The following is a 27,469-nucleotide window of genomic DNA, read 5'->3' as shown; positions in this document are numbered from 1 at the left end:
TCTGCACCCCTGTCCCGCGAGCGCCTCTTGCCTGCGGCTCCTCTGGCCTGAGCGCTGCCCTCCTGCGAGCCGGGCCTCGCCTGGAGGAATCTGAGGTCTGGGCTGCAGCATATCTCGCTCTGGCTTTCCTCTGACTTTCTGACACTCCCACGTCGGATGCCTTCCCTCTAATTTAGAGAAGAAAACAGATCTCCAGTCGGAGGCGAATATGCCATGGGGACTGCTTGACTGCCGGCCGCCCTTTGACCTTGGTGAGCCGGGTGTCCAGAGGAAGAGTCTCCTCCTTCTCCTGTGTGACCAGCTGCGTCCCCTTGTTTCTCCCATATAAAACCCCCAGGTCCAGGCCCTCACCAGGCCTGATGGCCGCAGTGGGAAGTGGACAACGCAGGACACCAGCCTGGCAGGGTGGCCGGAGCCCTTTGATGATCGTTGACCCTCACGGCCTTCTGAGTGCCGTGACCCAGGCGCGGCCAGGTTTGTAAGCGTGCCGTGAAGCTGCTCAGCTGGCTGAGCGCATCTTATGCTCATGTGGGGCGTGTGGACGTCTTCAGGTCTGCAGCTCTGACAGTCGCCGCGAGTTCTCCCCGGACCCCTGACGGGTGGCGTTCCTGGCGGTGGTGAGGGGACAGCCTGGGGCCTGCGGGTGGGGGGCTGTGGGCAGGAACTCATTCTCCGCCTCCACTGGGCTCCTAGCCTGACCTCTCTTGGGGTCCTTCCCTCTCTGGAAACTTCCTCCAGCCCTTCCATGTGCAGTGGACCTCTTCCATCTCTCTCTGACGTTTTTCTCGGGAAAGGCTGTTTCTTGATTGGATTTTAGTGTTTTGGGTGGGGGGAGATTCCCAGTGTTGGTGCTGGAGTGCCTGTGGGGACAGGCCTGTGCGGGGACAGGCCTGTGCGGGGACAGGCGCAGGCGTCTCCCTTCTGTGTGCACTCCGAGCCTCCTTCCTGTGGACTGAGCCTGGGCTAAATCTTGCCTCCGAGCCTTTTATACCAGCGGGGAGGGCGGGGCGACTTGGCAGGACCCACATCACCCTTTATCACCCTTTTCTTAGGCGGCCTGGGCTCCGTGCCAGCTTGGCTTGTGAAGACTGGGCGGGGGGGCAACAGTGTCCTAGTCCCTGGCCATGAGCTGGCCTCTCTGTGGGCATGGAGCGCACTGGGGAGCGTTGCTCCTGGCGCCCCCAGGCCCTCACTGGTCACCACCTGGCTCTGCATCTGCTCGTCTGGCAGCCAGCGCCGCAGGGGTCAGATGTGGCTACTGCACAGCCTGGGCGCCCCTGTGGTCGGTGGTGGCCAGGGGCCCAGCAGACCGACTAGGCTCCACCAGCCACTCCCACTGGGTGGCATTTGGCTGGACTTGAACCTGAAATGCCACCATGACGTGTGGGGCATTTCTCTGCCTTGTAACTTTGTGCTGCTCTCCTGGCCCTGAGCCCTGCAGGGGTGCAGCCTGCCTCCCCCCTTCCCTTTCCAGGCGCTCTTCCTGCCTGGCCTCCGCCCTGCTCCAGCATCTGGGCGTTTCCACGCTCACCCTGGCAGCCGGGCTCCAGGCTGGCACTTGACCTCCACCCTGACCCCACAGGGTGCTGTGCAGGGGTGTTGGACAGGTGTGTGAGGGATGTAGGGTTAGCCCTGGAGGGCGATGGGCCGGAGCCCGGCCCCGTTCTCCCCCAGCACCAGCAGACCTAGCCGCACTCAGGCTTGGAAGGGGCGAGCCCAGCAGGGGCTTTCTCACGCCAGAGGGGAGAAGGTACAGCAGCCCTTTCTCCTCTCTGGTGTGAGGCGTGTTGGCAGTTTCCCGGGAGCGGTGGTGGATTTGGGGCTTCTAACTGCAGCCGCTTCCTCTGCCGAGCAGGGCTGAGTGGGAGGCGGGGATCCGGCCCTTGAAGTCGGGCTCACCCACCTGCCTCCTGAGCAGCTGCCTGGGCTGTTTGTGACGAGCCGCCGAGGGCCCTGCGTTCTGCCGGGGCAGCTGAGCTTTAGCCAGGCATAGAAATAAGCTTCCTTCCCTTCCAAAGGTGCCTGTCCCCTCGGGGGAGGGGGTTGGTGTTAAGAGCAGAGGGTCTGGAGCAGGTGGCCTGTGTCAGATCTGGACTTTGCCTCGGCTGTGCCTCCGTTTCCTCCACTGTGGGATGGGGACGTCAGGGTTCAAGTGAGTGAACACTGGGAAGTCATTGGAGCCCTCGGGGAGGCCACAGGAATGGAGTTGGGGCACCGAGGCCCAGGAGTTGGGATTCCGGGAGGTCATTTCCTGTCTGTCGTTGCTGGTGCACGTGCACGGGGCTCCCGGGCCAGCGCGGTCTCGGGAAGCAGAGCGAGGCTCTTGCCACCCGGCTCGGGATGTAGCAGGTCCACTCGCGAGCAGGGGGAGGTGAGGAGATGGCCTCAGCCAGCTGTGGGAGGGGCTTCTCCTTCCTCCTCTGTCCCCTGGGTGGTGTGGGGTGAAGACCTCTGTCCCTGCACCAGAGGGTGTCGCTGCAGAAACCCTTCCACTCCTGCCTCTCCCACCACTGCCGCGTGTGTCCTGAGTGCTCTTCCATTGGTCCCAAGCTGGTTTCTTGGAGTGGAACTCTAGTTTTCCCCTCTGAGATCCAGCGTGGTTACCCCATGGAGTGGTGACCCCGCAGAGTGGCGACGCCATGGGGTAGCATTGGCTGCGACATTGGCAAGGCGTCCCAGCACTTCTGACTGAAGTCACAGAAGCACCTTTTTCAGTCACTCCCGGGACCTTTCCACTCATGAGAACAGTGACTTGACCCCAGCAGTTTTCCCATACTCCAGGGCACCAGCTGGCTAGGCTCTTTGGGGCATCTGGATGTGGCCCCAGCGTGGGTGGGTGGCAGTGGGGGATGGGCTCAGGAGCCTGCGGGGGGAGGGGCGGACACTGTCTGCAGGCCGGTGCGCTCCTGGTGCTGAGGAGAGAGACAGGGCAGGCCTGTGAGAAGATAGCCTCTGTGTGGCCGTTCCAGTCCCCTAAAACCTTTGCCTACTTTTTCATTTTTGAAAACATAGACGAAGCTATTTGTTACCGTGAAATGGATCAGTCCTACAAAACGGAGTTGAGAAAGTGGTAGTCAGCCCGGTAAGTGCCGTCCAGTGTAGAAATAAGACATCCCAACACAGTTGTCTTCTTTTTCTTTCCTGTGTTTCTACAGTGAATCATTCATTGCAACATAACACATGCAGAGAAAGCACAACTCTGAGTGCACGTGTGTGCGCGGGTTTCAGGTTAGCGCACCACGCCCTGCCCATGTCACAGAACCGGAAAGGAGGCAGCACGCAGAGGCCCTGCGACCCTCCTGTCCCGGCCTGACATCTGGCGCCTGGTTGCGCTTGGGTGTTCTGTGAATGGAATCCCGAGCCAGTGACCCTGTGGGCGGTGGCTTCTTTCACTCTCCACAGGCCTGCGGGACTCACTGCTGGAGCGCCGGCAGGAGCTCCTGCTCCCTTGTTGGTGTGTGGTGTGTTTGCCTCTGGTCAGCTTTTACGGAGGTGTAATTTACATCCCACTGAACCTGGAACCTAAGCTTTGTTGAATTTCAGCAGAGGTGCGTAGCCTCTGCCCACCCACAGGGACAGTATAGAACATTGGACGTCCCCTCAACACGCCCTTGGGCCTTGGCAACCACTGACCTGCCGCCTGCCTTCTGTTCTGGCTGAAATCCATCTAGAGGGATCCCCGAGTGTCTGGCGTGTGGGCTCTGCCCCTTCTGAGCTGCCTTGAGGCTCACCCCGGTGCTTGTGTGTACTGCACTTTCTTCCTTCTGTGGCTGAGAATTGGGCTCTTTCACAAATAATACAGTTGGCTCAGCCGGAGCCCATCTCCGCTGTTTCCCACGTGTTCGCAGATCATGAATCGCGCTGCTGTGGGCACTGACAGCGTCTTCGTGTGCCCGACGCCTTCGTCCTTGCTGCAGAAAGGAGAAGAGTTGCTGGATGGCTGGGGAAGGGCATGTGTGGCTCTGGAAGACTTTCGCCCTGTCCTCTCCACCCACTCCAGCGGCTCTGGTTTCTGCACGTCCCGCTCAGCCCTTGTTAGCCTCCGTGGCCGGACTTCGGCCGTCCTGGTGGGTGTGGGGTGTAGCTTCTCTGGGGAAATGTCTATTACAGTCTCTTGTCCATTTTTCAGTTGCATTTTGAGAGTGCTTTGTCTGTTGGGGACAGAAGTCCTATATCAGTGTGTGATTTGCAGACCTCCTCTCCCAGTCTGTGGCTTGTCTTTCCATTTTCTTACTAGTGTCTCTTGGGGTACAAACATTGTTACTGTTGACGCTGTCCAGCTCCCCGTCACCTTCCGTGGACTGTGCCCTTGGCGACTTGCTCTGTTACGTGCAAGGACTGAGCGTTCGTTCCCGCTGCTTCCGAACAGAATTCCCAGTTTGGCACGTGGCCCTTTCTGCGTGTCTGGGGCTGGCCTCCTGGAGGGGTCAGGGGCAGGCAGGCAGGGTGCCCGGGTGGACGTGAACACCTGAGTCTGTGTCTGCCTCCTTTACTGGAGCTCATGCGTGTAAAAGAGGTGCAACTGGGAGGGCGAGGAGAGACGCATTCTGACACCAGCCACGTACCTGTGAAGGAGTGGGAGGGCCATGGCCCCCAGCTGCACGAGCTTGTTCACAGTGCCGTCAGGGGCCGGCGGGGCAAGCCTGGGGTGGGGGGCAGGGGCACTGCGGGTGGCCAGGGGAGGAAGGGTGGGAAGAAAGGGCACCATTGCCCAGCAGCCGTACTCGCAACTCACACGTGTGCTCATAAACACGCACATACACTCACAACACAGACTTACCACGTAGATGCACATACCTCACACACATGCTTGTAAGTACACACATACACTCACAGCACACACAACACACGCTTGCATAGACACACAGCTCACACATTCATACCCATTCGCATGTACACACATGTATACACGACTCACACACATACAAATACATACACACACCACTTTATTTTGTTTTTAAAAACGCTAGTTTTTCCCCCAATTTTTAAAAAAAATATAAATTTATTTATTTATTTTATTTTTGGCTGAGTTGGGTCTTCGTTGCTGTGCGCAGGCTTTCTCTAGTTGCGGCGAGCGTAGGCTACTCTTGGTTGTGGTGCACGGGCTTCTCATTGCGGTGGCTTCTCTTGTTGCGGAGCACGGGCTCTAGGTGCATGGGCTTCAGTAGTTGTGGCGCACAGGCTTAGCTGCTCCACGGCATGTGGGATTTCCTGGACCAGGACTCGAACCCGTGTCCCCTGCGTTGGCAGGCAGATTCTTAACCACTGCGCCCCCAGGGACGTCCCCAGGGTACCTTTTGTCTCAGATATTTTAGTTTCCATATCTACAAGTTCAATTTAGATCTTCAAAAAAAAAAAAAAAACCACTTTTTTTTTTAAATCTCCTTATCACGTGTCCAGTGTTTCTCCTGTCTCTGGAACAGATGGGATACAGTCATGGTGACTTTTTAACACCATTGTCTTCTGACTGTGTCATTGAGCCATTTTGGGGTCCTTTTTGATCGATTGCTTTGATTCCTAGTAATGGATTGTTTTCTTCCTTTCCTGAGGTTGTTTGGATGCAAGGCCTTGGGGTCTTTGCCTTGTTCGGTGCTGGGTATTTTTGTGTGTCTGTGTTCCTTGGACTCAGTTGGAAACGATTGAGTCTTTTCAGTTCTTGTGTTTGTTCTGTGTTGGTGGGATTATGGCGATGTTTCGTTTCAGGCTGGTTTTTCTCACCACTGACACAGAACCTCTGGAGGTCTCCACCTGGTGCCACTCTGGCTGGTGGGGAAGGAGCTCTTTTTGGGCCCATGCGAACCTTGAGGAGGGTCCTGCAGATCCTTCTGGGTGGCTTGTCCCTCCCGCAGCAGTTCCTTGTACATGTGCCCTGTCCCGAGCTCAGCCAGGGACCCCGCGGGCCCCCTCAGCACGTCTGCCGAGTTCTCTCTGCAGCGCTTTCCGCTCAGTGTCCTGTCCCCCTGGGGCGCTGCCCCCTGACCTCTGGCTGTTTGGCCTCTCAGACTCCCCGCTGAGACGCCTCAACTGGGATCCCTCGGGGCCCTCCTGGGTCCCCTTCCCACCATGCCGATCCATCCAGGCGGGAGCAGGCCACTGCAGCGTCCCCTCGCCGGTTCCCGTCTTGCAGGGATCACCGCGCTCTGTTGCCTGACGTCCAGTGTCTTGAAAACTGTCATACATTTGTCCAGTGTCCTGTTGTTTGAAGCAGGAGGTAAAAACCGGTCCTCATTACTCCCTCTCGACTGGGAGTAGACGTCCCAACTGGCAGTTTTAAGGGCTTTCTGGTTTAAAAGGTGCACAGGCTACAACATGGATGAGCCTTGGGGACATTATGCTCAGTGAGATAAGCCAGAAACAGAAGGACAAATCCTGTCTGATTCCACTCACGTGAGGTCCCTAGAGGAGTCACATCCATAGAGACAGGAAGTAGATGGTGGGTGCCCAGCGTTGGGGGAGGGGAGGGGAGTGAGTATTTAATGGGGACAGAGTGTCCATTTGGGAGGATGGGGAAGTTCTGGAGGTGGATGGGGGTGATGGTTGCACAGCAGTGAATAATATACTTTATGCCCCTGAGCCGTGCACCTAAAAATGGTTGCAACAGTAAATTTTATGTCGTGTATTTTGCTACAATAAAAAGAGTATTTAGAAATGTTTGTTTTTTCAAGCAGCTGCCTTTGTGAAGCCCTCAGTCCTGCCGTCTTTTGGCTGTTGTCTCTTGGTTCCCTCACAGGAGCAGTGTTGAAATTAGCTGGAAACCCCTGCCGCTCCCCTTCCTCTTGCATCTTCTGAGTTACGTCGTGTCTGGTGCTCCTGTCATGCAGGGTTGGCTCTCCAGGTGGGATGTGCTTGGTGCTCACACCGCCCTCAGCAGGTGTCCTTAGAGCGTCGCGTGTGTCAGGTTCGCCTGGAGAGCTTCTTCACCCACATTCCGGCTTTTCTGCAGAGTTTCCGGTCAGCCGGGCTGGGGAGCCTGAGAACTGGCATTTCCGACAGGCTCCCAGGTGATGCTGGTGATGCTGGCCCAGGAGCAGGTAGAGAAGCAGCCGTGTAACTGTGTGGAGGCCTTGTGGGTGCAGGAGCACGTGAGCTGCACGCCCCTCGCGGAGCGTCTGCCGCCTGCACAGCACTGTTGATGCTGGGGCAGGACGGGTCTTTGTGTGGGGCCTCCACCCACAAGACACCAAGAGCACCCCTCACTGGGAAAACTGCAGACATTCTTACACATGCTTTTTCAGAACATAGAGGAGGAAATACTACTTAACTAATTCAGTGAGGCTAAAATAAGACAAGGACCTAACAAGAAAAGGACAATTGCAGAGCACTGTCCTCCGTGAACACAGATGTAAAACTGCCTAAGAAAGTATTAGCAAAGCGAATCCGGCAAAAATACATAAAAAGAATAACAGGTCATAACCCAGAGAGGGTGTTTTCCCAGAAGTCTAAGCTTAGCTGACCTTTGAAAATCAGTCAGTATAATTCACCACATTAACAGAATAAAGGAGAAAAAAATCTCAATTAGATGTAGAAACAGTGCATGACAAAATATTCACGTAAGCAATCAGCAAACCAGGAATAGAAGGGAATGTTCTCAAGTGGTAAAGGGCACCCGGAAAAAATCTAGAGCTCATATCAAATGTTCAATTGAAAGACTAGACTGAACATCTTGCCCTGCGATCACGAACCAGGCAAGGATGCTCTCTCTCACGACTTCTGTTCAGCACTGTGCTGATGGTCTTAGCTGTGCCATGAGGCAAAAAAAAGAGAGAGAGAGAGAGAGAGAGAGAAGAAAAAAAAGAAATAAATAAGTATTGGAAAGGAAGAGGTAGTTTGTTTGGGAAATAACAGGGTCATATATACTTATAAAATTATAGGAAACTGCAAAAAGTCTGCTAGAGCTAAAGAAAAAAGGTGAATTTAGTAACATCTCAGGATACGGGATGCAAGCTGCTTGGGCTCACAGCTCCTGTAGCTGCTCTTCTCCAACCTGTGGCCCTCAGCTCAGTGGTTGGCCAAATCCCCTTCCATCTTCTGTTTCCCATGGCACTGCCTTGCTGTTTCTTCTAGTCTAGACTTCATTTCAGTAACTTTCATTTGTGGTTCTTACTTTGAGTTCTTTTGTCTCTCTTTTCAAATCTTTCTTTTTTTTTTTTTTTGCGGTACGCAGGCCTCTCACTGTTGTGGCCTCTCCCGTTGCGGAGCACAGGCTCCGGACACGCAGGCTCAGCAGCCATGGCTCATGGGCCCAGCCACTCTGCGGCATGTGGGATCCTCCCGGACCAGGGCACAAACCCGTGTCCCCTGCATCGGCAGGCGGACTCTCAACCACTGCGCCACCAGGGAAGCCCTCAAATCTTTCTTTAAATCACTTTATTTCTGAGGTTTTCAAATTCCAGTTTATCAAGGTACAGTTTTCATCTGTTTTGTGTGTGTGTTTTTGGAGTGTTCTAGTTATTACTCTTCCTTATTCTTTTCTGTTTTCGTTGGACTCAACCTTGTAGCTTTTCCCACTTGCTCTTAAGTGCACCAAATTTTCCTGCACCTTCAACTAGGGTTCTGGGCCCGATGGCTTTGCTGCCTTCACAACACGGGAGCCTCTTCTTCTGTGGTTTCACAAAGCCACTCAGAACCTCCAGGTTTATCACCATCAGTGGGGGAGGTCGGAATGATCCCCGGGGGTTGGATCAGAGATGGAGGCGTCAGGATGAACTCACGTCTAGCCTAATGTGGTTGCAGTGTACACGTGAGTGGGGATGTAAACATATAGATTGGCACGCACACCCGTCTCCTTGCTCTGTCAGCTGAGAGAGTCTAGGAAAGTGACATCCCAGCAGCAGTGGGATGACCAGGTCAGTTCTCAGTCTTTATTTATTCATTTTATTTTTTAAAATTTATTTATTTTTGGCTGTGTTGGGTCTTCATTGCTGTGCATGGGCTTTCTGTAGTTGGGGCGAGCGGGGGCTACTCCTTGTTGCGGTGCACCAGCTTCTCGTTGCAATGGCTTCTCTTTGTTGCAGAGCACGGGCTCTAGGTACGCAGGCTTCCGTAGTTGTGGCACACGGGCTCAGTAGTTGTGGCTTGCGGGCTCTAGAGCGCAGGCTCAGTAGTTGTGGCGCACGGGCTTAGTTGCTCCGCGGCATGTGGGATCTTCCCAGACCAGGGCTCGAACCCGTGGTCCCCTGCATTGGCAGGCGGATTCTTAACCACTGCACCACCAGGGAAGTCCCAGGTCTCGGTCTTTAATTTTCTCCAATAGAGGGACCCAGGGCTTCTTGAAGAAGAGTGGCTAGCTGTGGGACCAGGGCAGGGAATATAACAAGATGAGCCTAGAGGCACCTTCTGCTCAGTTATTCCAACTGCCCGGAGGCTGTGTCCTCCCAACCCAGGGCCTCCAAGTCTCACTCGCTCACTGGGTGAGCGCGGTGCCTGGGTTCCTGCCCTGGTCCTCACGTGCAGCTGGGGCTCTGTCGGCGTCCCCAGCTTTGCCCGGGCAGTCAGCCTGCCCTACTACACGTCAGGTAGTCCTCTCGGTGGCTTTGGAGTTGCCGCCGCACAGAGCTGGCCTGAGCCTGGACGGATGGTTGGCCGGGCCCTCTGTGGGACACAGCGTCGGGGACAGAAGCCTGGGCTGAGGCCGGGGTGCTGTGCTGCCGCTGGACGGGGCTTCTGGACAAGCGTGGCCGTGCTGCCCCCATCGGCAGCAAGCTGTCGCCATGGTCAGCCAGAGATGAGGGCTGCGGAGAGCATCGTCCTCTTTCACACGCTTGCTTCTGCAGTCCCTGGTGGTCTCCTGTGGGGCCCAGCTGTAAAGGAGGCCTCGGCCACACAGCTTCTTGTGCCCCCTTGGGAGGCCTCTGGCCGTGTCCGTTGGGGTCTCCACCGCCCACTGCCTACGCCAGCTCGGCTCCTGCTTGGGGCGCCCCGGCCTTGTCTTCCCAAGGCTGTGGATGCAGACACCACACGCCCGCGTCTGCACTCTGCAGGTGCATGCTCAGCCGTTCCCTGCAGCCCAGCTGGGGCGCCCGCCCAGCCCCGCCTGCTCAGAGAGCTTTCCCGGCCACATCGGAAGGGCCCTCGTGCCACGGCGGGGCCTCACTGACGGGTCCTGTCTGTGGGCTATGCCTGTCCCCTCGGCAGTGGCCTCGCCCCACGCTGCGCCCGCACGGCGCCACTTTGAAAAGGCGATTGAGACACTCCCTCGTGTAACCAGACTTGGCCGGCCTCCGCCTGTAAAAGGAGCAGCTGTTTGTCCCTGCCCGGCCAGAGCCCGTCTTCCTCCCCCGCTGTCCTCATTGGCTGGCGTGGCTGGCTCCGAGTCAGGGCGAGTCAGGGCTGCTCGGAGGGCAGGGCGGCGGGGAGCAGCGCCGGTGCCGGGGCTCCCACTTTCCCAGCCTGCTTCCGCGCTGCCCATCATGCTGGGAGACCACAGCAGTGTCCCCACAGACCGGGCTCTGCTCAGCCAGCCCCCAAAGACTGGGCTCAGCTGCAAGATGGTGCTTCAAGCAGTCGGCAAAGTGCTCAGGTGAACGTGGCAGGGACGGCGGGGCTGTGTGACTGTCCCTAGTCCCTGCCCCAGGGCTCAATCTCGGGAGGAGTGGCCGTAGTTGTCCTCTGGGTCAAGCTGCCGTGGTGTGCAGACCCCTCCGGTGGGACTGGGGGGCTGATGGGCCCCGGGCAGGCACGGCCCCACCTGTGGATGCCTGGGAACCAGCTGGACACGGTCAGAACTTTGTTTGGCGTGAGGTTCTCCTTAGAGTCCTGCGCTTCCTGCTGTTTGGGCGGGGGGGGGGGGCCTGAAAGGGAAGTGTCTGGCCCAGAGGGTCTGGGTAAGAACAGGGGGCGCCCATGACCGGTGTCCGTCTTTCTGATGAACCACGTCTCAGACCGCAGCAGACCTGCCTCGTGCCCTCCCGAGCCTGCTGGACAGAGCCTTCGCTGCCCCCGGCGTCTGGCCTCTGGTCCCTGGGCAGGATGACCAGAGTCTGTCCACCAGCGGCCTTATCTAGAGAACTGCCCTGGGCCTTGTCTGCTGTAGGGGCGTTACCAGAAAAGCAGGTTCTGACCTCTTTTCTCACCTCTTTTTCTGACCTCCTGCAGCAGAGCCTCCGGTGTCCCACACGAGGGGTTTGGAGAAACTCCAGCGCCTCTTCTGTCTCAGGGTGGAAGTGTCTGTTTCAGGCATTCGGGAGAGCACTGGGGGGCCCGGCTCAGCCCAGCGGGGAGGGGAGGGGGCCCAGGGTAGGCTCCTGGCGGGGTCAGGAGCGCTGTCCCTCCTCACCCAGGATGTGTCACAGTTTAGACTGAAATCAGGTTTCCTTCAACGTAATAATCTTGTATTTGCCTGTAATTTGGGTGGGTCGTAACTTTTAAGTGAAAGTATCTTTTGCTTTTCTAATCCTGTCTTTAATTGCAACCAAGCTAAGCAGGCCTCTTGGTCAGGGTCTGGGGTGAGGGCCAAGTGTGGCTGGTGGTGGGACCAGCAGTGAGCTCTATGACCTGTGTCTCCGGCTTCCTATGGTTTGCACCCTCCTCTCCCACAGGGGCCGCCCTCTGCCACCCAGGGAGGACTCACGGGGAGTCTGCCCTGCGATGTAAGGGTGTGGGGCAAGCTGGCAGTGCCCCCTCCAGGTCGTTGGTTCAGATCAGGAACGGTGACGTCCCCACAGCGAGTGGGGGCCGGTGCGTGCCTGTGTGCACATGGCATGGTGGGAGGGGCCCGGACGCCGAAACAGGCTCCACGGAGGACAGGAAGGCAGGGCCAGCCCTCTGAGCTGTCTGCGAGAAGGAGGCCAAGGCCGTCCCCCTGGGGGATCCGAGAAGACTTCCCAGTGAAGGTGGCGGTCCAGCCAGGTGTTAGAAGAAGAGCAGCTTATTAGCTCACGGGTAGGGGAGGATGCGGGCTCTGGGCAGCGTGGCCGCCTCGTGGCTGCGGTTCTGGACGGAGCAGTGCCCCGAGCACCTGATGTGCATGGACGGTGGGTCTCGGGTGTCAGCAGCCCTCGCTCGTCTGCCCCGGTGGCTTCCCTCTCAACGGGCCTCTTATTTTGTAGGGGACGCACGGCTGTGAAAACGGGCCTCTTATTTTGTAGGGGACACAAGGCTGTGAAAGTGTTCTTTGTTCGGGTGCTGACTGCCAGGCTGTTAAACCGAGAGGTGACCTGCTGACCTGCGTGTCTCTCTCCACAGCATCTGCCTCGTGCAGCCCGTGGGGATTTGACAGGCGTTCTGTGGGGGTCTTCCCAGCCCTCAGCCTCTGAGTTTCTGCTCTGGGAAGGGGCTGGTCACCAGGGCCGGTTAGGACCTGTGAGAACATGGTCCAGGCGGCAGGGTGGGGTGGGGGGGTGTCTCTAAGTGTCAGAGTGCGGTTTTCCCAGTCCCACTGCATAGAACTTGGGGGCTTGGGAGGGTGGGCATCCCTGTTTGTGGGCTCCTCCTTTCTAAGACCACCTGTGGCACCGCCCAGTGTTCCATGGGGCCTTCCTGTGGGACCTTCCCGGCATCTGTGTTTTACTCTGAGTCCACATTCACACATCTGCAGGAGCCTCATAACCCCACTCCCCACCCCAGACCTTCGACCCCCTCTGTCCCGCAAGGCTGACTCCAGGCCGCCCCACCTCCAGGCTTGCCCACCCTCCTTCAGGCCTCCAGGCTCCCTTGACTTCCTGCAGGTGCCCCCTGCCGAATCTGCCCTGCATCCCCCTCCTGGTGAGAACCTTGGCCACTCTGGCATCTGTGCCAGCATCTGGGGAGCACTGCGGGCCAGGCACTGGCTGGGGGTGCTGGGGGGGAGGACAGCAGTGCGGGCGGGGCCCTGAGGAGAGAGGGGAGCCTCCCCCACCTGCCTGTCTCGTCCCCTGATCCAGCGCCACCTCACTGGCTGCAGCCAAGCCGGCTCTGTGCCTGGAGACCACCGGCCCCTTGCCCAGCACTAATGATGCCTGGAGGATTCATTTGTTTGTAAAACCCGGAAGCTGCTTGCTACTCCCTGGAGGGCAGGACTGTGCCAACCAAGGCGTCCTTGTGGTGGCCCCCAGGGATGGCCGTGCCTGGGGTCTGGAGTCTGGGCCAGCCGAGTTGCCTTTGGGTGGAGACAGTGAACTGAGCTCGAGGCGTGGGCCTTCGGCGTTCGGTGGGTTCCCTCGGCCGCCACCCACCCCAGCACTCGGGGCTGTGTGCAGGCGGGGCCCGCGGTGCATCCACGTTCCTTGGGCTGGACCCCTCCCACACGCTTCAGCCGTCTCACCCGGTGGGCTGGGCTGCATGGCCGTCTGTGTCTGTACCCAAGCCACACTGAGCCGAGGGGCCATCCCAGGGGACTGGGCGGAGTGACCTTGGGCGGGGTCGTGTAGACAGGAATCTGCCAGGCCAGGCACATTGGCGGAGGGACCCAGCTGGGTCCATGCCTCGGGTGTGGGGACCGTGCACCCCCCCCGCCCCCGCAGTAAAGGCCTCAGGAGCAGGGGAGGCTGAGGGGTGAGGCTGTGTGGGCATCCACTGGGGAGACCATCAGAAGGTGTTTCCTGCGGAGCCGCGGCCCCTCCCAGGTGTTTGGCGTCGGCCGGGTGGGACTCGGCCTCAGAGCCCACAGTAAGACGGGGGGGTTCTCCGCGTGTGCCCACAGCCGTATTCTTTCTCCCAGGAGGGCGCGGCGGACCTTGGGTGGGCTGAGGCCTGGCGTCCACCCTCCTGCCCGCGGCCCAGGGGTTCCACAGTTGTCCCTCCACACCGGGGCCATGCCCAGCCTTCCCTTTCATGGATTTGTGGGAGCCCTAGCTGGTAAGGGGGTGCCTGGGCCTAGGCTGGACAGGGCCCGTTTAGGAGCCTGGTGCCTCTGGGCGGAGAGTCCCGTCCTCTCTGCCGACACGGCCTCGGGGACCGAGGATGGGTGCCGCTGCTATGTCACACAGCAGCCTGTCCCACTTCCAAGGTCACCACGTGTCGTCTGAAACTCTGTGCTGTAAGGGGCCGAGCGTCTTGGCCAGGAGCCTTCACCTCTCTAGAAAGGACAGGACTTGGGGTGGTGGCACTCAGGTGTGGCAGGCCCTTCCACATCCCCAGACCTCGCCCCAGGCCGGCTTGTCACTCAGTCCTGCCACCACCTGGTCAATGGCCGTCGTCTCCTGGGGGAGGGTGTGAAGGAAGACTAGAGGACAGGGCAGAGAGGTCCGGGCCGGCCGACCTGGCAGGAGAGCCGTTCCCAGCCGTGCTGGGTCTGGGGGCCCCAGGCCAGCGCTGGGTGATGAGGCAGGGCCTGGGGGCCCCGGGGCGTTCCTGCCTGTTGGTTGTAGGAGGGCCGGTGCCGACAGAGGAGTGAGGCGGGGCGAGGAGGTGGAGGCCTCTGACCACACAGATCATGGCCCAGAGCCCCCTACGCCTGTCGCACGGAGCAGAAACCCAGGTCCTCCTGGGGCTGCCTCCCCCGCCCCTCTGAGAACCAAACATGGAGGGTGCCCTCAGCCGGAGGGGCTCTCAGTCTCCCTGGAAGGAATGTGTGGGCACGAGGACACCACACCCTCAGCACAATGGCACCCCCGAGCAGGCCTGTGCCCGAGGCCCCGTGACGCCCCTTCGTGAAGGCCGCTTCCTGCTGCCGCTCTGCCCGTGGTCGCTCATGTAAAGGCCACCCGGCCGCTGTTGCTGCCGTGTGTTCCCTGAGCGCGGGGCGAGGAGGCGGGTCTGGCAGTGGCTTCACAGCCCAGGCCCCCGCTCATCCCACCCTCACGTGTGGTGGCGGCAGCCTCCACACCCAGACACTGAGGCTCCGAGTAGGTGGCTGGCCCAGGCCAGGTGTGCACTGTGGCGGGGGACGGGCAGGTACACGCTTGGAGCACAGGCGAGGGGGTCGGTTAAGCCTGGCCGGGCTTATAGCTGGGAATCTGCCCAGTGGATGGACACTCAGGGGTGACCAGAGCAGAAGTTGGCTTGAGGTTGGAGGTGCATCCTGTGTGCTTGGGGCTGTGGACACGGGGACCTTCCAAGCGAGTGCAGGCTTTCTGACAGGTGGCGCGTGGCTCAGCAGCACAGACCCAGGGTCAGGAAAGCACCCCACCCACCCATCTCCGCCCTCAGCCCTTCTGGGGCCCTGTCCCCCTCTGTGTACACTGGGAGCGGCTGCAGGGCCCCCACAGCCCGTGCCCACACTTGTCCCCAGTGAACAGCCCCACCTGCCCGCCGTGGGGACCCCCAGAGTGCCCCCTGCTTGTGGTTGTGTTTGTGCAGTGTTCACACCCACGCTCCAACCCACCCGGGCCCGTCCCCAGGACACTGTGGCCCCTGCCCAGCACTGGCCTCTGCCGGCGCTGCACCCAGAGGCCAAGCACACATTGCCTTTTAAGGCAAAGATCTGCTGTGAGAAGCTGAAGGGAAAACATTTCCCTGGCATTCAGGGAGCATTTTTCCTTCCTGTTTCTCTTAAATAAACCACTAGCAACTTTTCAAAACAGAAGGGAAAAAACGGCAAGGTCAGGAGCTGCAGACCTTTCATCCCGTGTGACACCCCCCGCGCCGCCAAATGTGGGCCTCAGCGGGGCTGGCGGGGGTGGGAGGGACACAGAGCCCTTGGGACAGAGGACGGCAGTGTCTAGTTTGTGCCCTGTGCGGGGCCGCAGTGTTTTCACCCAGGCGCCGGAGGCAGCGACGGGAGCGCCTCTCCTTCTGCGGGCACTGAAGACCACGGGGGTATGAGCTGGTAGGACCCAGCCGCGAGCCCCAGCCCCTGGGCCCAGGTCCTCGGCCCGCCCACCCTCCCCTGCAAGGTAGCGTCCCTCCGGCCTGTGGCTGCCCCTTGGGGTGGGAGGCCGCACTGGACTTTGTGCCGGCCCTCAGTCTCCCTCGATCATCCTCTGTCCCAGGTGATCCCTCCTTGAGAGTCTACAGCCGGAAGTGGCCTCTTCTGGTCAGTGAGACTCAGGACAGTGTGACTGATTTGCAGTTTGTTTTCTGGAAATTGTGATGTCTGCCACTAAAGATTTCAGTCATTCAAGTAAAAGAAGCAAGAGACTAATCCGTGCTCTTAGGGGTTTTTTCCTTCAGTTTTTCAACCCACGCCGGCCCAAGAACCCAGTCTTAACCTTGAAACGTCGTGGGCCTACAGGTGCAGGAGAGAGCAGCCTTGCTCCACACTGGCTGACGTGGGGCGGCGGCGCCTGGAAGGCAGCCCCTCGGCACACCACTCACTTCGCCCAGCTCGGGCTCCGGCCTGTGGCAGACACGGTGACTCGGGCTGGCGTCCCGGCCGCAGGCTCTGGGCCACTCTGTTGGGCAGTTTTCCTCCTTAGGGGATGTGCCATCTCCTTGGCCTGCCTGGGCCGCACACACCGTGGCCCCGGCTCCGGCCTTGGGGGCAACTGGCGGGAGGCTGGTTCTGGGGCCGCCGCCTTCTCCGCCGAGGTGGGGCTGAGGCTCCCTCAGCCCCAAAGAGCTTTGGTTCACGGGTTAGGTACTGGCACTCGCTGTAGGAGAACAAAGACGTTGCAAAAATACGTATTCGTGCATGTAAAAATAGCCATAACAGGCCCATTCTGTGCTCTATGACAGCATGTTTTTAATGGAAAAGAACTGTTTTCCTTACCAAGAAAGATTTAGTGAAAAGTGGTCATTTCATCAAATCTCTGTAACATCTGCTCACGCCTACTCCTGTCTCTGCCTGGAACCTGCACCGTGCACTACTTGGGAGAGAGCGCAGGCCAGCGGGCAGGTGTCAGGCGGGTGAGCCATGAGCTCGTGATGACAGGAGGCCTCAGCGGGGTGGCCTGGGGCGTCGGCATACAGTGGGTGCTCGGTAAGGCCGGGCTGCTGGATCATCTGAGCAGCAGGACGCATGGTGGGGCTGCACAGAGGCTCAGGGCCTGGCCGAGTGGTGCGCATCCCTGTGTCCCTGCAGCGGGACCCCAGGCCCAGGTGGGGGCCAAGAGGGGCTGCAGGGCCGCGGTGTCACGTGTGGCGGGTGAGCCGGCTGGTGTGGCCACCACCCCACACCCTTCGATGGGCCCGGAGCTCCCTGCCTGCCCTGGGTTCCAGGTTTGGGCCCCTGACGGTGGCAAGGGAGGGCACGGGCGCAGGGCAGCTTCCTCCCACGCCTGGGCCCACAAGAGCAGAAGCCCCCGAGGCGTCCCCTGGCATTGCTCGTCTCCCGGGCCGGCCCGCAGCCTCCACGCCTGCATCTGCCGTGACCCCGCACTCCCTTGTCTCTGCAGGAAGTCTAAAGCCAAGCCCAACGGGAAGAAGCCCGTTGCCGAGGAGAAGAAGGTGTACCTGGAGCCGGAGTACACCAAGTCCAGGATCACCGACTTCGGGTTCAAGGAGCTGGTGGTGCTGCCCCGGGAGATCGACCTCAATGAGTGGCTGGCCAGCAACAGTGCGTGGGGGCGGGCTGGCAGGGCCAGGAGGGCAGCCCCCCGTTTCCCGCAGGACCCCCTGGAGCTGGTGCTCAGCACCCCCTCCCTCCGCAACCACCCGCGTCAGCTGGAAGCCGAGGCCCGGGGTGACCAGCCCTGCCGGGCACTCAGGGTCCCCTCAGATGCGGGGACTCAGTGCAGGTCCTGGTCGCACCTGGGGACAGGACACCAGGGCCAGGGGGGCACCGTGGGACAGGAGCATGGCTGCAAGGCCGGCAGTGCTGTGGTGGCGGGAAGGCCATGGCGGCCTATGGGAAGGGTGGCGGACTCACCCCCGCCTGCCGGACAGGCTCAGGGTTCGTGGGATGCCCCATGCAGGGCAAGGCGCCAGCTCTCCTCCCGAGAGCGGTAGGCTTTGTGGCCATGAGCTGGTGCTGCCACCTGCCTTAGCGGTGTCCCCGATCAGCTGGTGACCATAGAGCAGGGTGTGGTCAAGGGGCTGGGGTGGGAGGCTTGCTGCCCCACCCCTCGTGGAGGGGACTCTGTCTCAGTCTTCGGGCACCCTGCCCAGCTCAGCACCGTCTGGTCCGTGCCGCCCGCTCCCGAGGATGATGCTGCGCTGGGGCCTCGGTCTCTGGTCTGAGATAAGCACCAGCCCCCACAGCAGGGACCCGAGGAGAGGGACTCTGGTCCCCCCGGGCCTGCAGGACGCTGCAGACGCAGAGTGGCGCCCCGGTGTGGTTTTCACGCCCGGCCTTTCTCTTCCCTTCCAGCCACGACGTTCTTCCACCACGTCAACCTCCAGTACAGCACCATCTCAGAGTTCTGCACGGGGGAGGCGTGCCAGACGATGGCCGTGTGCAACACGTGAGTCACTGCCTGGTGCGGCCCTGCCCCGGGGGCTCGGGCAGGCTGTGGCCGTGCCCCCGGCCGCTGCACTCCGTCTTCTCAGACCCCACGCTCGCGGCCTCCGCTCGAGGCCTCCCAGTGGCTCAGTGCCTTCCTCAGCAGGGTCCTCACCAGGCTGCCCCTCCTGTCCTCATGGGCCCAGGGCCTGGCAGGGCGACGGGAAGCAGAGCCCTGCAGAGGTTGGGACCCCGGTGGTGTGGGTCCCTCCGGGGCACGGGTGCTGGGAGCCAGCCAGGGGCTGACAGGATGCATTCCTGGGGGCAAGGGCATTTCCCCAGGACGTGCCCGCTGGGCTTCCTGAGACAGCAGGGTGTGTTTCTTTGCTGTGGCTCCTGGCCCTACCGGCTGATGGCTCTAACCCAGAGCTCCTGCTGTGTGTGGAGGCCGGCCCTACCGCACCCCACCCGCTGCTGGTCCATGGGGCTGGGACGCCTTGGTACCTTCCCGTGAGGTGACGTCCTGCAGGCCTGGTGCAGGCTGTTCTCTTTTGGAAGCACGTGCCATTCGTTTCCTCAGTAAGCAGGCATCCCTGAGGGGCTCCAGGGTACCCCACTGCCTCTGTGGCAGCTCTTGGAGGCCACATGGATAGGAGAGCCACCACATGGCCCTGAGCTTGCCACCGGCCCAAGTAGCAGAAGCCACAGAAGAGGCCACAGGCAAGAGGCCAGGTCTGCAGGGGCTCATCCCGGGCGGGGTGTGGCTCGGGGGCACAGAAGCTCCTTTCTGACATCTCCTCTGCAGGCCAGGGGCTGATAGGAGCACATGTGAGCAGCGGGCCTCCACTAGTGGACACGTCAGTGCTGCCGTCCGGAGTTCACCCTGCCTGTAGGCTGCGGGCAGACCCAGCTCAGGCCCAGACATGTGGGCCCTCCTCTTGCTGAGAGCCCACCCAAAGCCTCAGCACAGGCAGAGGGTAGAGTTCCCCCGCCCTTCAGAGGGCACAAGTGCAGAAGACAGCTGCTCTTCACTCCTTACTTACCCAGTGAGACCCATTGATGGTATGCTCAGGTGTCACGTGTGTCCCCAGATAGCCACAGCCAGGCATGGCCCAGGGAGGATGGGGCAGTGTTGGGTGGGCAGTGCTGGGAGCAGGCTTGAGGTGAGCTTGGGGCAGGAGAAGAGCATGGGACAGAGTGGCCTCTGTAGAGCAGACATGGCCACAGCAGCTGGAAGTGGGCAAGGGCAGTGCTGCAGAGCCAAGTGTGTGGCATCCTTGGAGGACGTTTGCCAGCTGTGTGCCTGACCAGGCGGCATCACAGCTGGCCTATGGGCTGGCGAGTGGGGAAGCCGGGGCCCCTCCGCGGCACCACATACCCTTCCAGTATCGATGTGTTTGAGAAGAGGCTCCTTGAAAGAGCATAGGATTTGGTGTCAGGCAGACGTGTGTCTAGATGCTGGCTCTGCCATGTAAAACTTGGAAATCTGGGGATTTTGAGAATTCTACTGTTCATTCTTCTCATCTGTAACCTACTTTGTAGGGTTTTTGTAGATTTATATGAATTGATATGCATATAAATGCTTTCCTAGGAATCATTTGAGATCAAGGAGTGGAAACACATGAATTAGTTTAATAGGAAAAGGGAGGTCTGTCAGGGTCCACAGAGCCACTTGCTCTCCCGGGACCATCCAGTCCACCCGGCGCCTGGCGTGGGGCTGAGGCCCAGGCCAGAGGCCCTCCTCCACCCTGCTGGTGCCTGAAGGACAGAAACCAAAGGGTAATGTTGGAGTCCCAAAAGAAGAGGAGAAAGGGCCATGCCGAAAACATATTTGAAGAAATATGGCTGAAAACTTACCAAGTTTGGTCAAGACACAAGCCTGCAGATTCAGGAAGCTTAATGAACTCCAAGCAGGATAAACCCAGTGAATCCACCGCAAACACATAATCAAACTGCTGAAGAGCATCAGAGCCAGCAGCACTGCACCTGTGGGGATGTGGTGCCGGTGGCTGTGGCTCTCCTTCCCCCCGCTGGGGGCCAGGAGGAGGCTCCATAACATCGTTCAGGTGCTGAAAGGAAAGAGCGGTCCCCCCGGGAGTTCCACGTAACGCTCCTCAAGAATGAAGGTAAAATAGAGACACTTCTCAGAGGAAGGGAGACTAAGAGGGTTGACTCGCAGCCAGCAGAGCTGCGCAGGGAGCTCTTCACACAGGAAGGAAGTGGTGCTAGAAGGGAAGGCGGGACAGCAGGCTTCGCGGAGAGCAAGAGACGGGAGATGTGATGGGCCGCTCCACTCTCCTTCAGCTCTTTAAAGCGTGTCTGGTGGGTGAGCAAAACCCATCACCCTGTCTGATGGGTCTTCAGCGTGTGTGGATGGAACACTGAGACAGTAGTAGTGTCCTGGGGCAGGCAGAGAGCCCTGCCCTGTGTGCTGGTTGGCTCTGTGATTCCACTTGTGGAGGTGATTCTTGGCTCCAGGTACAGCATGGAAAGGTCATATGCGTTTTATAATCCTTTGAGCAATCTCTTAAAAAAGTTACATAAGTGACATAGTCAAAATCATAATAGATAAATTAAAAGGAAATACTAAAAATAACGCAAAAGAAGGCAGGAAATATAAGGAGTGAAAACAAAGGGAACAAAGAGTAAACGATGGTAAACTTAAATTCAGACAGATACAGTGAATGTCAGTGGTGTGAACGTGCCGGTGACAAGACAGATCATAAGAATGGATTTCAGTGTACACAAGAAATTCACTTTTTTTTTTTTTTTTTACCGTGCCACGTGGCATGTGGGATCTTAGTTCCCCGACCAGGGGTTTGAACCTGTGCCCTCTGCAGTGGAAGCGTGGAGTCTTAACCACTGGACCGCCAGGGAAGTCCCAAGAAATTCACTTTAAATGCAATGACATTGGTAGGTTAAAAGTGAAAGGATGCAAAAAAAAAAAAAAAAGTGAAAGGATGCGAAAATATATACCAACAAAGATATACCAAATCAGAAGAAAACTAAAGTGGCTATGTTAATACCAAAGTAAACTTCAGAGCAAAAAATAACTAGGGATAAAGAAGAAGATTGAGTTATTTACAAAAGAGTCAATTCATCAAGAAGTACTGACCTTGAATGTGTATGTACCAAACAACAGAGCTTTTACACAAAGCAAATGGACAGAACCAAAGGGAGAAACACACAAAATCACATTATGGTTGGAGATTTCAACATTCCTCTCTTGGTAGTAGACGGAACTAGTAGGCAGAAAGTCAGCAAGAATCTGGAACTAACAACACCATCAGCCAACTGGACTGAATTGACATTTACACAACACTCCACCCTCGGCAGTAAAATGCACGTCCCTTTCAAGTGCACTGGGATTATTCATCAAAATAGTGTAGATCATATCCTGGCTCACAAAACAGACCTTAGCAAACTTTAAAGAATCAGAGTGATACAGAGCAAGTTTTCTGACCATAATTACATTAGAAATCAATAAGAGGACAAATCTCCAAACATTTAGAAATTAACATACTTTTAAATAGTCCATGGGTCAGAGGGGAAGTCTCAAGGGAAATTAGGAAATGTTTTAAACTGAACTCAAATGAGAACGCAACATATCTGAACTTGTGGAGTGCAGCTAAAGCAAGGGTTAGAGGAAAGTTTATAGGATTAAACCACTTGTTTTAGAAGAAGATCTCAATTCAATCTAAGCTTCCATATTAAGAACCTAGAAAAAAGAAGAGCAAAAAAAAAAAAAAAAAACCCTAAATTGAGCAGAAGGAAAGAAATGGTAAAATAAGAACAGAAATCACTGACGTTGATTTCTGCAAACAGTGGGAAAAGTTCATGAAACCGTAAGCTGACTCCTGAAAGGATTGGTGAGATTGAGGACCTTTAGTAACACCAACAAAGGTAAAGAGAGAAAAGGTCCAGATGATCCATATAAGGAATGGAAAGAGGAAATGATGATAAACCCAGGAGATAATAAAGAAACATCACAAAAATCTCTGCATACATTAAATTTGACAGTTTAGATTAAATGGACCAATTCCTTGGAAAGCACAAAATATCACAATTTACCCAAGATGGGTAATGCAGTAAGGCAAGAAAAAGAAATAAGAGTCTTTAAAATTGGAGAAGAAGAAAATAAAAGTGTATTCGCATACAACATGATTGTCTATGTAGGAAAAAAAAAAACCCCAAGGATTCTAGCAAAAAGTCGAATGAATACATTTAGCAAGGTCAGCACACAAAAATCAATCATAGTTTGTATACTGGCAGTGTACAATTGGAACACGAAATTGATAAGATTATATCATTTACAGTAGCTCCAAACACGATGAAATACTTAGGTACAGACTTAAGGAAACATGCACAGGATCTTTATGCTGGAAACTACAAAATGCCGATGAATGGAATCAAAGACTGGCGTAAATGGAGAGACGTACTGTGTTCATGGATGGGAAGACTCAACACACCAGAAGTGTAAATTCATTTATTGCAATCTCAGTTAAGATCCTAGCAGAGTTTTCATTGATATAAACAAGCTGATTCTAAAATTTATATGGAATAGCAAAGTCACTGGAATAGCTACAATGATTTTTGAAAAAAGGACAGTCAAGTTGGAAGAGTCCCACAGCCTATTTTGAAGATTTACTATAAAACTGTGGTAATCAGGACAGCATGGTGGTGGTGAAGGAAGAGACACAGAGATCAGTGCAACAGAATAGAGTCCAGAAATGGACCCCCACAAACATGGGCCCTTGATGTTTGACAGATACAAAAGGAATTCAGTGGAGAAAGGACAGACTTTTCAACCAGAGCTGTTGGAAAAACGAGTCATCTGCATGTCCTCTTCTGCCAGAATTAACTTGAAGTGAATTCTAGATATAAAACATGAAACTTTTAGAAGAAAACACAGGAGGAAACCTTCGTGATAGTGTTAGGCGAAGAGTTCTTGGTCGTTGACACGAGCCACAGTCCATAGGCGAGAAAGAATCCGTAAACTGGGCTTCATCAAAATTTAGAACTTTTGCTCTGAGAAAGACACTGTTAGGAGAAAGGGAAGACAGACTGCAGAATAATCCCATATCCGAGAAAGGACTAGTGCATGGAATGGATAAAGAGCCCTCACAGCTCATCAGTAAGAAAATCTGGTCACAAGTGGACAAAGGACTTGGACAGATCATGGAAGAGGACCCAAGCAGGGCAGGTGAGTACCTGCGAGGCTCTGCCTCATGAGCAGGTGGAGAAATATGAATTCAGACCACGCTGCAGGAGCGCCTGATAAAACGCGCCGGGTGCCGGCGAGGATGGAGGGCGTCCCGGCAGGATAGCCGCTCCGAGAACGTGTTGATGGTTTCTCAGGAAACAAGGCGTTCACCTACCGTGGGCCCAGCTGTCCCACTCCTGGGCGTCCACACTGGAGAAACGAGAACTAGTGCTCATACAAACACCTGCCTGGGAGGGTTTTAACAGCCTGACCCGTAATTGCCCCAAACAGGAGGCCACACACGTGTCCTTCGGCAGGTGAATGTCTGGACAGACTGGCGCGTCCACAAGGTGTCCATCTCAGTGGCATGGATCGCAGAGCCCGGCCCAGGACATCGTGTGGCGTTCCTGAGGACACGTCACTAGTGTGCTGGGGACTGACCAGCAGGCCGGGGGCCAGGGTGGGAGCTGTGCCCCGTTGTGGGTCCTCTATTTGGGTTAAAATGCATAAGACTGCATGCCCAAACCAGTCAGCTTTACTGTGTGACAGTTCAAAAATAAAATGAAAACGAAGAAGAGGAACGTTGAAAGCAGAGTGTTGCAGCTGTCACGCAGGCGGGGCGACCACAGTGCCCCGAAGGGGCTGGTCTCTCCGGGCCTGACATCATGAAAACGTTTCCCATTTTCTAGCTCCGGTGTTTTTTTCTGAGTGTGGCACCCGGGGCCAGTCGCATCCAGCACCAAGCAGGGTGGGGAATCGCTGGGGCCGGTGTCTGACCTCTGGCTGGGGCCCCTCCCAAGCTGGTCCGGGGACCCCAGGGGCTGTTGTGAGGAGAGGGACGATTCATTTGTCCTTTCACTGAGCATGTCCTCAGATGGTGCCGATGTCCGGGCAGGGGAAGGACGGTCAGCAGGGCCACCCTGTGGTGGGGAGGGCTCTGGATCCCTGCTGGGGGCCGGCAGGGAGCTTGGCAAGCTTCTTGGGGCTTTGTCTGACCAGCTCGGGGGCCTGGTGGGGCAGCCTGGTCTCCCTGCGGGGCCAGCAGTGCCTAGGGGCAGCCTGGGAGCAGGCGTGGCAGGGAGGGCTCTGCTGAGGTGGCACTGCAAGTGTAGTCTGCCTGCTAGTGGGTGGGGTGGGGCTGGGTGGGAGGGGCAGGGGTGGCAGTGGGCGGGGCCTGATACCCAGTGGCAGTCAGGGCTGTGTCCCCTTGTCCACTGAAGGTTGGCCTTTTTCCTGGTGGCCTGTCCATTTGTGTGTGGGCTGTTTTCCCTGTGTTGTAGCCTGACCCCCACCCAGCCCTGCCAGGGGCACAAATAAGCTAACCGGCCCTGGGGGCGGGGAAGAGCCTTGGTTCCTGCTAGAGGCAGTGGGGGGCAGGGGCGCGGCAGGCAGCAGGGCTGCCTTGAGGTCACGTGGGCAGGCCGTGCCTTTTTATTTTGGCTGGAGTCAGGCTGGCCACGAGAGATGGGGACCTGCTGTCCTGACGACAGGTCTGGCAAGGTGGTGGAGGTGGATGAGCCCACGTGGCTGTCAGCCAGGGGAAATCAGGGCAGGGTGCTCAGAGCCAGCCTGGGGTGCTGGCCTGGGATAAGGTGGGATGGTGAGGTGTTGGGGGAACCTGGTCTAAGCCAGTTCTGAAGCCAAGTAACGTCATCTAAATGGGGGCGGGGATGCCGGGCGGAGGTCTCCATGAAGACCTGCTGGCTGGGGCAGGGGTGTGGCAGGGTTGGCGGCTAGGCCACGGAAGGGGGTGCTCTGGTCACTTGCTCGCTCACTGACAGATGCAGCCTGTGTCCCCCCAGCCCCCCTGTGGGCTCTGGTGCAGCTCTTGGCGAGCCAGCCTTAAGGTACAGGGCCTGCTGTTGGGAAGACTGGAGCCCTTGGTGGGAGGGATGCTGGTGGCTGCAGGGGGAGCCCACCAGGGGTTTGTGTTTGTTCTGCTGGAGGATAGGTCATGTTTACATGAGCTAGGAGACGCGCTCGGTTTCACGGCTGGGCTTACGCAGTGAGAAGAAAACCCAGGTGTCCACACCCCGAACACCCTGGCCCAATCCAGCCTGAGGACTGTCTGCCCTACACCCACCCCCGTGTACGGGGCAGGTTGAGGTCTTTGGGGGGCATCCAGGGGCCAGATTCCCATGTACAGAGGCCTCCTCACCACCCGGCCCAGGGCAAAGGTTTGGCCTCTATTGGTGGCAGCAGGGATGCTACTGAGGCTCGAGGCCCAGCTGACAAGTCACAGCAGGGCCTCCGGGAAGGGATAGGCACAGAGCGTGGGTACCTCTAAAATAATGTGTAAAACAACACGCGTTCCTTTGAGAGAATGAAGCCTGAGGCCACGTGTAGAGCAGAAGGTGCGCGTTGGTTTCCTGATGCTGTGTGCACAGCCAGCTCTCCTGGCCGCGGGCGTCACCGCCCCCCTCTGTCCCCACAGACAGTACTACTGGTATGATGAGCGGGGCAAGAAGGTGAAGTGCACGGCCCCCCAGTACGTCGACTTTGTCATGAGCTCCGTGCAGAAGCTGGTGACCGACGAGGACGTGTTCCCCACAAAATACGGTGCGTGGCCCCTCCCACCCCAGGCTCTGGGACCTGCGGCCTCCACTACCCCGCCTCCCCCCATGGCCGGGCCCTCGAGGTCCCCTTGCCGGGGAGGGGGGGGCTTGCAGCTGTCGAGCAGCACCCACGGCTGTGTACAGCCCTGAGCAGGCCCGGCGGGGTCCCAGACCCACCCTGAGCTGCCGAGGGCAGCACCTGGCCGACAGGAGGTGCCTGTCTCCCGGGTCCCCCCTCCTCTGCGGCCCAGGCCACAGAGAGCGCCCTGGGCGCCTGTCCCGGCTTTAGGCCATGCGCGGCGGGGTCCCGGGCCCCTCGTCACAGAGGCACCCAGTACAGCTCGGCGAGCAGCCACCCTCGCGGCCCCGCCCCGGGTGCTGGGTCACTCAGGTGTTGCGGTGGGCGGCTCCGTGAGGGCTGCGGGGTCGGGGGGCGGCGCCGTGGGGCCAGGGCGGGCTGACGGCCCCCTCCCCGCAGGCCGCGAGTTCCCCAGCTCCTTTGAGTCCCTGGTGAAGAAGATCTGCAAGTACCTGTTCCACGTGCTGGCGCACATCTACTCGTCGCACTTCAAGGAGACCCTGGCGCTCGAGCTGCACGGACACTTGAACACGCTCTACGTGCATTTCATCCTCTTCGCCCGCGAGTTCAACCTGCTCGACCCCAAAGAGACGGCGGTCATGGACGACCTGACGGAGGTGCTGTGCGGCGGCGGCGGGGGCCGCGGGGGCGGGGACGGGGCGGGCGGGGCGGCGGGCGCACAGAACCACGTGAAGGAGAGGTGAGCCCGGCCGCCCGCGTGCGGAGAGGCGGCGCGCGGAGTGTGGGCGCGGGCGCTCTGCGCCGCCGGCACCGAGGACTTTGGGACTCCGCTCGTCTGCTCAGCAGACACTTAGGGACTGCCCCTGTCCAAGTCCCCTTCTGTGGGTCCGTCTCTCCCGGTCTTCTGCGCCTGCCCCGCCACCCGGCTCGGCCTCCGGGGAGACACGCGACAGGCAGGGCTCCTTCCCCCGAGGTGGGGACCGCAGGCTTCGCTTCCACCGTGTTTCGTCTTGGTTAGAGCTGGGGGTGGCCTTCTCCTTCTCTCTCCCGCTTGGTCTGGACCTCGGCTGTTGGTGGCTCAGGGCGGGTGGGGAGGGGGAGGCCGCAGAGCACCGAGCTGCGGCCCTGTCTCCCTGCGCTGCCCCCGCTGCCCAGGAGGGGCCCCCTGGGCTGGCTGGCTCGGATCCCGGTGCCCTGGCGGGCGGCTTGTGCGGAGACGCGGCCGGGGGCAGGGGGAGAGCCTGGCTTCCCTGTGCGGGTGTAATAAAAAGACTTCTCTCAGGTCAGCGCCTGCGTGTGTCCTCAGCGTCTCGGTGCCCTCTGGTCTGGCCACACTCCCCTCTCCTCTGCCCTCCCCCGCCCCTCTGCGCCCCTGGGGCAGTGCCCTCCCCTGCAGCCCGGGCGGTGGAGCCCTCTCACTGACCAAGGCTGTGCTGGCCAGGGGCAGGTGCCACCCTTCCTGCAGGGGCCGACCACAGGCTCCCCTGCTGAAC

At 58.3% G+C, this 27,469-nt stretch overlaps 1 protein-coding gene across 4 annotated transcripts in view; it reads left to right on the top strand.

Annotated features, from left to right (window-relative positions):
- Positions 1-27,262, top strand: part of MOB2 (MOB kinase activator 2) — a 51,559-nt gene extending 24,297 nt beyond the window's left edge. For 3 of the 4 annotated variants that reach the window (XM_089914299.1, XM_022565292.3, XM_030763164.2), the window contains 4 exons: positions 17,193-17,353; positions 18,107-18,200; positions 25,816-25,940; positions 26,415-27,262. In XM_089914299.1, coding sequence (XP_089770425.1) covers positions 17,193-17,353; positions 18,107-18,200; positions 25,816-25,940; positions 26,415-26,719 — 685 coding nt within the window. In that variant the 3' untranslated portion in view covers positions 26,720-27,262. Of the gene's footprint in view, positions 1-9,647; positions 10,520-17,192; positions 17,354-18,106; positions 18,201-25,815; positions 25,941-26,414 lie in introns of those variants that run through there. The other variant, XM_022565289.3, reaches the window with a different exon arrangement.
- Positions 27,263-27,469: the final 207 nt, after the last annotated feature.

This window comes from Delphinapterus leucas, chromosome 7 (genome assembly GCF_059928025.1).
Source record: "Delphinapterus leucas isolate spDelLeu-1000000601 "Yukka" chromosome 7, BTC_Dleu_Yukka2, whole genome shotgun sequence".
NCBI lineage: Eukaryota > Metazoa > Chordata > Mammalia > Artiodactyla > Monodontidae > Delphinapterus > Delphinapterus leucas.
The sequence above is the reverse complement of the archived record's forward strand: the minus strand, read 5'-3'. Positions and strand labels throughout refer to the sequence as shown.